Consider the following 12,456-nt stretch of genomic DNA (forward strand, 5'->3'; position numbering starts at 1 on the left):
ATTCTATAAATGTTCTATTTTTTGTCCTTTTTGGTATTCTATGTATTTTTATATTTGTTAGATTGGTAGGGTTGTTTTTTTTTTTTTTGATTTAGTTTTAGTTTGTTTGTTTGTTTTTGTTTTTGTTTGTTTTTGTTTGTTTTGTTTTTGTTTTGTTTTTTGCTTTTTTTTAATTTGTGTTTGTGTGATAAAAAAATATAACAATTTAAAAAAAAAAGACATTTATTAATGACAATCAATACATTGAAGAAATCGTATGGCTATGTTTAACACTTTTAACTTTTCTCTCGTCTGTTATTATGTAAATACATTGCATTTCCTGTAGTGTATCTTTCATTCATCAATATATACACAAAAATGATTAAAGAGAAGCGTAATTATTGCATATCAGTAATAACTTCTATTATTTCTATTAAAAAGTCGGTCAGCTGATGTGGAGAAATCTGAAGTATGTGAAATGATATCACTATTCCTTAATTAGTACGTCGAACATGGCAATATTAACGTTTTGCTATGATATTTACAACAATGTGTCAGTTTATCAACACATAAATCGAGCAAACGCTATGAACATAACCATCGACACTGAGGATGACATTTTGGACGAAGCTTTGTTGCATAAGTTCTTGTTGCACTTGTGTATATCATAATTTGAACGAGGATAACTGATATTATCGACACCACAACCTCTTACTATCACTAAAAATAAAAAGTAAAAAGAAAACAAGTTCCGGTTCATAAGTTTATACTAAGTTCTCAAGTAATCGATTGATCATCTACAGAAAGAAACTTTAAGCTTCTAAAGAGCGTCAAAGTTTGTTTTCAATTTTCATGAGGCTGTACAATACGATAATTAGCTCACGAAATGGAATATGTTTCTGATTCTCTTATCACGAAAATAAGGCCAGTAACACTAGGTTTAAACACAAAATAGGTAAACAAAAGAAACGAAACAAAATAACACAGTAACAAAACACACAGTACAACATCAAATAAATTGAAATTATTCTATATATTTTACCCTGGATGTAAAATTTTTACTCGGCGAATGTTAAGGACGTTTACACTACCGACGCACCTGTTCAATGTCCACAGTATTTATTGAAGTCCGGGTTGTACATTTACTACTTTTTTTTCTATGTTATTTTGTTGTATGTGTCTATTTTCCCACTCTAGACTTTATCATTTGAATATTATCTTTAGATTGTCCATCAAATCTTTGTCCCTTCGATTATTGGTTTATTCCCTTCATAACTAGAAGCCGCAATACTTGGCATTGGTTAAGTAAGTACCAGATTAGAAAAACTCACGATAAACTACGTACCTTTTGTAGGATAATTGATGACAAGTTTCATGCAGAAACTTGAACAGCTCACTGTCTGTAGCGTTGATACGTCCGGGTTATTTTCTTTACAACCATTATGTGAAACACTGTAACAAAGGTAACAGTCGATAGCTGGAATGAAGAATAAAAGTATGCTTTGAATTTTTAAAGACGATGAAAATTATTGAGATAGAGTGTAATTTTGTTATACATTTCGCGCATTTTCCATTCTGTACATCTTTTAAAATGTTAAGTTGTAAACAAATGAGAACACTTCAGCTTAGTGCAAAAAACCATACTCACATGCATAACCTGACACCACAAGCAACATAAGTATAATGCCTTCAAACTTATACAAGGATTGGTCATGATTGGTAAGAAAAATGCTACAAATGAACAATAAACCAATCAACTATTGTCAAACAGGATAATAAAACAACAAGATCATTGCAAGGTCTGATATATAGCCAGCAGCGTTGGGGTATTCAGTGGAATTACTTCCTTAAACTTTGTTTAACTAACTACTACCTTTAAAATTCAAGTAGCAGTCTTTGTAAGAATTAAGCAAATTGTTTAGTATGTGATACGCTCCAAAAAGGCTACACATTTTAATGTTAGTTACTTATACAAAGGAAGATGTTTACAAAATGCTGGAATTTTTAATCGACAACATATTTGTCCAGTGTGGTGGACGTGTTTTTCAACAAACGGTCGGCATTCCAATGGGAACAAATTGTGCTCCTTTACTTGCTGACCTATTCCTGCACTCTTATGAGGCTGACTTTATAGCTGATCTGATCAGAAAGAAAAAAATATCGTTTGGCTAGATCCTTCAATCTCGGTTTCCGCTACATATATATATGACGTATTATCTTTAAACAATCCTAATTTGGGGATTTGATACATCACTTCTACCCAAATGAACTTGAGATAAAGGATACTACAGACAGTGTGAAATCAGCCTCATATCTTGACCTACACTTAGAAATCGATGGTAAAGGAAAACTATTGACCAAACTTTACGACAAACGTGATGACTTTTCATTCTAAATTGTCAACTTTCCTTTCATCTGTGGCAACATACCTTCGGCACCTGCGTATGGAGTGTTCATATCACAACTCATACGTTATGCCAGAGCTTGCCGAAACTACGCAGACTTTTTGTATCGCGCTAGACCTCTAACAAATAGGCTACTGAAACAGGGTTATGTTGCTACAAGATTGAAGTCATCACTACAGAAGTTTTATGGTCGTCATCATGAACGTGGATCGTTATGGTGTATCCATTTGCACCATGAAAACTGAGTTATTCAACGGGTCATAGTTTTCCTTTCCTCGTTTGTCTTTAAATGGAAACTTTAAATTTATAATTCCAATTGATGGAGCGTGGTTCACGGTACTTGGGACCTTTAGAAGGGATATTACGCAGAGATTCGCTTTCGGTGATGGACAAGTCTCCCGTAACGACGTGACCGGAAGGATCATATTTGAATGGAGAGTTTTTACAAGAACATTCAGGTGGTTTAGCCTTGAAGTCCTCAATCTCGAAGTTCTGCAATAGCTTTTATAATTGAAAATTATGGATGCAATAGGTGAAGTATAGGAATATGAAATAATTGGTATGAATTTGTCTTTAAAATATTGGGGAATTTAGTTGTTTTTTTTTTGTGATGGAAGATGTTAGCCAAATTAATTGCACCTATACCTTTGTTGACAAACGGTATTGGAAGAAATGATCATTTTTCTTCATCTTGACTTTTCACACAAACTGGTTTAAAGAGTCTGTGGAAAAAATGTATCCAAAATGATGGCAACAAGTCTGTATAATGATGAGATAGGGTCAGAAACAGGAGTGTCAAGACTTGTTTTGTAAAGGGAGTGTAGCACAGTGAGAGGGATAGCATAGAGTTTGGTTCTAATATAATGAAGTCCAAGAGGTTTTTGTATGAAAGGGAGGAGACCATCTATGGAGACATCATGTAACTTAGGTGACGTATAGTGGCGATGTCCATGACTCCTTTCCCGTCTTGCATCTTTAACAAATAAAATCATATTTATGTTATTTTTATATTGACTTGAAAGGTTTCCTAAACTTTTCATGTTGTCATTGTTTCCATAAGGTATAGCATTACCTAGTCTGCGTATCAGACATGCACAATAACCAATTTCGTATGTAGAGCAAATGTGCCTATGTATTGTTGTTTTTTGTTGTTTTGATATGTGGTTTTGGTTTTTTTTTTTTTTTTTGTATTTTTTGTTTGTTTGTGTGTTTGTTTTTTGTTTGTCATTACTTTCAGATGTAAATTTGAGTAAAGAGAAAGTCAGCAGAAAACCAGGAGACGGTTGCCTCACCGGTGCATCTAATCTATACTAAAGTAATAAGTCTTTTAACATTTATTGTTTTTTATTCTTATATATATGTTTCTGAAAATTCTACTGAAGTATGAATAAAATATCCCTGTCTAACACCTTTATTACAGTTTATGTAGGCTGAATCCGTATATATGTATATCATCTTTCTTATTTTGAATTCTTATATTGACGGATTTCTTCACAATGAAAACCGGTTTACTCAACATTTTACAATATTTTTTACACTGAATATATGTACATTGTATCAAACAATGATCGTGTTTGATACGTTTCAACATATCATTAAGTGTTCTTTGTTGGTGTCATCTGAAACTTATGTGTCACTGACATACTATATCTTCCTAAAATGCACAGTTTTTTGTTGTTTAAAATTATTTTACTTTTAATGAATACAAATCCATATTTGTATATGTTTTTGTTGATGTTCCTTTTTCTAACATGTAATATTGCTAAAGTGGCGGATCCAAACACTAAAAAGGAAGGGTGCCAATCCGGTTTCCTCAGACAAATACCAGACATGAAAAACAGACATACACAACAAAGAACATAAAGTAACTAAAATCATACATACAAAGAAACAAAAGTAAATGAGCAACTCCACTAAAAACTGGGAGCATGGACCAGGTGCACCGGTAGGGTAAGCGTTCCTTTGCCTTTCTAGAAACATGTTTTGATACTTTGTTTGTTTTCACTGAATTAAAAATAGATAAACAAAAATAGAAAAACAAATTTTTAAAAACCTACTTTGATACAAATACAAACAATTATGTTATTTGACCACTTCAAATGGCAGGTAGCAATAAGTCATGTATATGACTGTTAAAATATGTAAGGGGAAATAATAAGCCATTTCCCGAAAAATTCTATTTAATATTTCGAAGCACAGAAGCAAACATTGACCTTCACATTTTCCAATGCAAATAAAATTGTTTTTCATAATAAACAAGCTTATATTTACATCTATCGTTTTCTTTAAATAGCACTCCAGCTAAGAATCGTGCACAAAGTGATTCATAGTTGGAAAGCCTACATATTTTTTTCTGATATATTGTTTAAAATGTTATAACAAACATAAATTAAAATGTGGCTTTTCATACAAGCATTGTTCTTATTAGGAGATAAACTAATAATAAAATAGAATAAACTGCTGCAGAATTCATAATTTATCGAGACAACTCTGTAAATGATACAGAAATGCAATAGAAATTGTTGGATTTTCAATGTGAATTTTCTCATAATAACAGATAGATTGGAATGAATGATTAAACATTTCATCATTTAGACATATATAGCAATTTAATAAAAAAAAATGTGTAGCCATTTTAGGGGTGTATCATATATTTGCATAATTCTTACAAAAAACTTATACTAAATGAAACTTAAATATGATAAACTTAAGCCTGTTCACTGACATTATGATACTTACTCAATAACTAACAAACTAGCAAAAAACTTTTTATGATTGATCTACACTTAACACCATGAAAGTGACAGTTGTTAATTATAGTGTTTTTTTTTTTCGAATTCGTGTCTTCGCCCAGTTTGGTGCATTTCTTGTTAATCAAATAATTGTCCTCCTCTAAAGAAGTTATTTATGTGATAAGCTACGACTAGTATGATATGACGAGAATAGGTATGGTGTATATATATTTTAAAGTCTTAAGCTACAGTCAGCCTATCGAAATAAGTTATAGATTTGACCGTCATGTGTAAATTAACTCAATCTATGTTAAGTTATCGTTCTTATCACCCAAATGGTGTATATCTGTAAAAAGGTGATAAAAATTATAAACACTTTCAGGAAAAAAATTTTGATTATCAAGTCTCTTTATACTTCACTTCCCGCACCTAAAAGTAAACCATTTCAATATGATTACAGAAGACTATTATACAGAACCATAATGAATATTTGCTGCACAATCAGTTTAAAAAAAAAAGTAAAACCTGTCTAATGCGAACCCTCATGGAGTTTAAATTTGGTTTGATGTAGAAAGGTGTTCTGTTTTCAAAGGTTAAAAAATATATCTAAACTGATACTTTAAGAGGAAAATTTAAACGGATCCGGTTTAGAGAGGTTTTCAAATTTGTCAAGGTTCGGTTTACACAGGTTTACTCTATTTACGTACATATTCAATAGAGAAGAAAGTTGCAACGGGAACGGATCAATAAATAGAGAACAAACAATAAGGCGAGCTTCCTGTAGGTACGAAACAATAAGGCAAGCTTGCTATTGGCTTTTAATGAGCTTTGTATGTATGATTCTACTTGCTTTATGTTCTTTGTTGTGTATGTCTGTTTTCCATGTCTGGTCTGTCTGTGGATTACATTCTTTTGATTACCGCTATAACCCTGCTTCCCTTGATTACTCTTTAATGAACGATGCGAAATTTCTCACAACGCGACTATGCCTTCGACAGGCTCATGAAACAATGAAATCGTGAAACTTGGTCAAGTCAGGATTCAAATATATAATTTAAACTGATATAAAGACTTTTTAAAGATATCTGTGTCTGGACTATTCATGGTTTCAACGACATAGAAGTACTATTTCTCCTCAAAAACATGTTTTAAAAGTCATAGCTTGATATATCAAAAAAGGTTATTCATTTAAACAAATGTACTTAAGATGAAGTAGCTTAATCAGTAGCAAAACAAAACAAACAAAACCAAAACAGGAATCGGCAAAAAAACAAATAGGAAGCATACTACATCTTTTAGCCTCCATGTTTTCAGGTACTCCTGCCCAGGGACATGCAATACAAGACTGATTCCTATTTAAATGAAATCTACGTAAAATTACTTAAACGGAATAAAAATAGTTTTTTTTAACTTATGACTCATGAGTTATATTAACTTAGGACTACTTCCGTGAGTTATATTAACTTTCGTTGTTGTACCACTTTACAGGACTTTTACTCGATCAAACCTTTAAAAATTTAGTGGAGACCTTGATTTGGTTCTCAACCTAGTCGACTATATAACTTCGCCCTAATGAAAGTCCTCGCTTGGTAACTTTCTTCTTATGAGTAGAGAAGAAATGAAGGTGACGTAAATTTCTAATACTTTAGAATATTGAAATAACCTGAATTGAAATCATTTTATACAACATAGTGTAATTCTGAGTAGTTTACATAAATCACCAAAATAATCCTCTATAAACAGGAATGAAAGAGATAGTTTACGGCTTCAGTTTGTGGTAAAATGATTTACTTTTAAATTTGTTTGTGTCAAGATTATGTAAATAACATGTTATTAATTAAAGAAAATATTTTGATTAATGTCAAAATATCAAGGACCACTTTCAAATCATTTATAAAATGCAATTTAAGTCGGCAACGTTTTCCGGGGCTAGGTATAAATAATTCTGTTCATATTTGACCTACGGAATAATAACCATGGATAAAAAAGGTTAAATGAGAATAAAAGGAAAAAAGTGGATACAAACAATCAATTAATTATCCAATGTTCACTTTACAACAAATAAGTGCAAAGATAGAATAAAATAAGGCTGACTTTGGCACAGAAATGGAAAAAATGTGAAAATTAATGTTATATAATTAACCATCAAATAGTGACAGCAATTGGAGTGATTGACAAAAGATCCGAAATGGCTGCAGTAACGTATGAGCACGTAGGATTTTTTCCGACCATTATAATTTGGAAGCATTTTGGAACATTGTGCAAGTGTACCAGGAAATAAAGCAAAACTTTCACGGATCAGTTCCAAATTATTTATTCAAGTCATCACGAATACGTGAGTTATAGAACAGAAACATTTGCTTAAATCGAAAGCCTAATGATTGACAAAGTTGCAAAAATTAGTAAGGAAATATTGTGAGGAAAACAATTGCCCTATCTAAGAAAGTATATCAGAATTTATTAAATTATTTCTTTCTATTTTTATTTTTGTTTTCTCATATGTTTGCTTTCTTCTTATTTTCCTTAAAATTCTCAATAAAAAAACTCAGGTTTAACATTACTGTCAACGACTTATTTTACTGACCGTGGCAGATCAAGAATTTTTGTCACCGCTAAGAGAATAGTATGCGGCTTGAATATCACTTCTTGTTTTTTTTACTGGGGTTTTATGTCGAAATATTCCATAGGTTGCCATTGCAGAAAAAAACTTAATCTCAAAGCGCTAGGACCTGATAGTAAAAATAATCAAGGGAACCAAGAAACTAAAAGGAACTAAAAAAGCACATTCAAAGTAATCAAGCCAATGGGCAACTCGGCCTCCACTAAATATTGTGAGCATTCACCAGGTGTACCGGTAGGGTAAGCGCTCTCTGCTTTTCTGGAAACACCTGCCGAGTTGATCATAAACTTGTTTCCATTGACGTTTTTAGTCCTTCCGTCTAGCTTTAATCTGCTATTCCTTTTTCGTCTTATTGCATCTTCCATATAAATACAAAATAACACTCTTATATAAACATCGCACATCTCCGTATGCTGTACACGTGTATCAAGGAGTAACCCTCACCATCATTAGAACCAAAGCCACAAGTTCTTAACCAAAAAATAATAATATACAAGATGTACATTTAACTAAAAATATCCTGAGGAACCCAAGTTTGTACCAAGTGATAATAAGTTTTTGTCAACGATCTTTCCTTCATTTGACACTTTGGTTTTCTTCTATTCAAAAAGAGGCAATCGTCATTAAAATGATGCAAGGGACGATCACAACATATTTATTATATATTGTTAAGAATCATAGGCATTTTCTCTTTGCAAAGTTTGGTTAATTATATATAAAACAATGAAAATCACTGGAACGCTCCCCCTATTTTTTGAAATTTCTAATATAATTTTCCGTAGTTTAACATTACTACATTAAATCGTTAAATATATATCTTAATAGAAAATGGTATGGTCGTTTCATAAAAAGTACCCTTAACTACTGTGAACGTAATTCGCGGTCGCCAAAGTTCGTGGTTTCTGTCAAATGAACATATTTAAAGGTATATATATCAATGTCCGCAGTTTAAAAAAATGAAAAAAAGCGAACAATTAGTACACAAGGTATCATTCAATTATCGTTATAAGATCGCTAAAATATAGTTCAGGAGAAACCTTGGCTTTGTTCTCAACGTAACCAACTAATATAAATGATATCGAATGAAAGTGTACTTTGAGCAACAGTCAGTTTGAGTAAAGAAAAAATGGCGGTAACATGAAAAAACTTATTTGAAGAAATTCAAATGACTTTTAATTGAAATTTTTTCACATACAAGTTTATATACAAGAATACAAAGTAATCATTACAATGTATTTTTTTAATTATTTGTAAATTTAGACCATTAAGAATGGGTACGAGACTTACTACCACTGTCAAGACAGAGAAAGTAAGATTCAAGGTATTGGAATTTTTTAAATGTCAGAATGCCAAGGACTGATTTTTAATACATGTATGTCGTGAGTAAATTGTTTGTTTCATACTCAATGGCAATATTTGACAGTTTATAGCTTTCAGTGAATGAATTATAATTCATGTATTTTGCTTTTTAAACTTTGATGAAATCTTTAGTCATTGTTTTAAAAAGAAATTCAAACAGTATGATGTGGCCATTTCAACAGGCTTGTCTTTACAGGATATGACATCAGCCGACGACACTTCCTCTCTCGATGCGTTGTTATAGCTTTTTGGTTAATTTATTTAGTTAATTAACAGCGTTAATCATCATAAATTATACTTTAATTTGATTGTTTATTTCTCAGCTGGGCAAGATAGGCTATTTTTCCATTATTAACGTCAATTAATCCGCAGTCCACTATTTCCAAACTGAATTAGGCTTTAATGAAGGGACATATATTATTTTGACTTTAATCGATTAGATATTGAATTGCATGTCTAAGGATTGCTTTTGATTGTTAACAAAGTTATGTTTGGTCGCAAATTAAAAATAATCCTTATTTACTTTAAAATTCAATATATTTTGTTCCTAATTTTACTCAAATTCAAATGTTCATTGATACTAGATATTGTTAAACCAAAATAATCATTGTTGTTTTGTTTTTTGTTTTTTGTTTTTTGTTTTGTTTTGTTTTTTGTTGGGTTTTTTTTCGTAATTCGAACTGCATTCAATTTAAAGTTAATTGTAGTAATTGACTAATAAACAAATCTATTTAAACTTCACTAAATTTAAAAGAAATGGTCAATAAAAAATGTTGGATTATAAACTTGACTTTGTCATTTATCCGTGGGTCACCTTCATACATCTGATTTAACACTAAAATATGAATATTTTTTTAATTTAACACTTTGCTTATCTTTCAGCGAGAACGATGGCAATTTTTCATCGCAAAAGTGTGAAAATGAAAGTCGATTTTATTACTGGATTTAACGACTTTTGGTATTATGATGCCTTTTAACTGTTATTACAAGTTTGTGTTTGGTTACACGTTAAGCGATAAAAGACACCTTAGAAAAGATTCCCCCACTTTATGATTCGCAGATATTTGAGTTTTTCCTTTCATTTACATAGATTAGCATTCCTAATATGCAATAAATAAATATGACACTTCAAAGCCAAATCAAGATATGAGTGTAACGTAGGCGAATACAATCGTCGGGTGTTTCTAGAAAAGATAAAGATGGCAGTCGATACACTATAGTAATGTATTGTTAAAGCGGATTCAGAATTTTTTTCAGTACGGATACTTTTGCTCTTTGTATTCAGTGACTTTCTACGCTTCAATTTCTTTATTTTCAAATCATGTTTCCATATTGCCTCTATGCTGTTTTACGAACAATAACTTTGTACCTCGCATGAAATGCATCCGACCTGTCTCGGTAGTGTCAGTAGGGTACTGGCATTGAATTTGGGGGGGGGGGGTTCGTGGATACGATCCCGACCGAATCACACTTTAAAATTGGTAGTCACTACTTCTCTATGTATTTCTTTTTCTGGCTTCACATTCAGTTTATTTTTATGTCGCTGGAGTATTTCGCTGTATCTGTGTATAATGTTGTTTTTGGGGCAACTGCAGCTTGCCTTGTGGTGTGGGGGTTTGCTAGTCATGAATTGAAGACCCGTATGTAGACTTGAGCTGACATTTCTCATCCCGTTGGGGTTGTTGTATTTTTGACATATGTCCATTTGCATTATACATGTTCACTTAGTCAACTGTTATTGTCCCGAAATGCATGAAACATCTGCTATTGTACGTTAAAGATACCATAATTATTCAATCATTCAATTAGATATAATTGTTCATATGTCTCACATACGATATGAATCTTTATCAGTTACAAATATGGGGACATAAATCTATTTGAAAACTTGACCTCAATACAATAAGCATATTATTTGCTTCTAGATATCAGAATGGAAAAAAAATCTTATCATATTTTTTTTTATATTTGATCGGAGGAAATGTGCCAAAAATATTCTACAAATCATATCAGTTAAGGATTAAGTTTGTAATAAAAAATAATTATAGGTTCCCGATAACGAATTCTGTTTCATTGAAAATAAATAGCTCCCCATATATTAATGAAAACCGATACATAATTTCCCCCCCCCTCTGACACAGTTGTCTACACCGACCAGAATGATAGTAAAGACGATGGTTTATTTAGGATTTTGTTTTTGTCAGGTCTCTACCGGTTTTATCTTAATAGCATCACCGGGGGCGACATTATACTATCACATTGGAGATGTAATTTATTTGTTTATAATCTGACAATTCTTTTAAAAAGCTTTTTTGTTTATCATTAGCTAAACGTGTACAGATTAGTGTATTTCATCTTATTGTATGTCTAACATATCAAACTAGCACATGTATTACCGGATTAAAAGTTATCAACAGGTACTAATAATATATTAATGGTGTAAAAATCAGAAACCTTCCACGCTGCTAGTTCTGACAATTCCGCAGAACCAATATATTTTCCACCTGTTCAGTTCTACGACATTGTACGAATTCAAAAAATAATAATCAATTGCATGTTAGTGCTAAATTTGGTATGCTGTACACGTGTTTTCAAGGAGTATACTCTCATCGGCAGCATTAGAACTAATAACATTCTTTAATAAAAGTATTAAAACTCAAAACAACATTTTTATAATAATATCAAATTAATCAATCAATTGTCGTGGGTACAGTGGCGACATGCAAAAGTAATGTCTGACTTGTAAAAACGAAATTTTTTTCTTATTTTCTTCAGTGAATTTCATTCAACAACGAAGAAAAAACGCGACACGAAAAGTCCTCGTAAATAGTAGTTAAACATTTAAATTCATCAAAAGGATATAGCGACAGACAAGAGAAAATCATAATTGTATATGAAATGTCATATCATATATAGATATCGATTTCATGTAGGAGTGTAGCAGCAAGGACATCAAGATTTTATTGAAAGTGAATTATGAGTAATTAGCGATATTGATTAATTCGTTGAAATAGAATCCCAAGTAAACATGACAGTTGTACAAAAAAATAGATATTAGTTAATTTCCTGATCTTTTTGATAGAGATGAAAATTAAGAACTTTCTAATAGATGAACGTCAATAAATTTACTTTGAAGTGGAATATGATATTCGTTTTTATTAACATGTTTACATATAATTATCCCTATATAACTTTCCTTAAGTATCAGTACAGAAAAAATCAGACACTGCCTATGGTAGGGATAATTTGTAGTGTAGAAAACCCGAACTAAAACTCCTTTCGGTCTACATATGTTACATTTAGCGTATGTTTGTCTGCAAAACGTTTTACATCCAATGTTTATTATCAGAGAAAATAATAG

General features: G+C 31.5%; 1 protein-coding gene across 1 annotated transcript; it reads right to left on the bottom strand.

Moving 5' to 3' along the window:
* Positions 1-204: 204 nt before the first annotated feature.
* On the bottom strand, positions 205-1,761 carry LOC148613319 (uncharacterized). The gene is made up of 3 exons (XM_088586109.1): positions 1,628-1,761; positions 1,325-1,456; positions 205-699 (listed from the first exon to the last, which is right to left on the bottom strand). Exons 1-3 carry the CDS (start codon positions 1,653-1,655, stop codon positions 542-544), a joined length of 318 nt encoding a protein of 105 aa, XP_088442235.1. The 5' UTR covers positions 1,656-1,761; the 3' UTR covers positions 205-541.
* Positions 1,762-12,456: the final 10,695 nt, after the last annotated feature.

Source organism: Perna viridis, chromosome 6, assembly GCF_037379345.1.
Source record: "Perna viridis isolate PV_CMFRI_1.1 ecotype Kerala chromosome 6, ASM3737934v1, whole genome shotgun sequence".
In the NCBI taxonomy this organism is placed as follows: domain Eukaryota; kingdom Metazoa; phylum Mollusca; class Bivalvia; order Mytilida; family Mytilidae; genus Perna; species Perna viridis.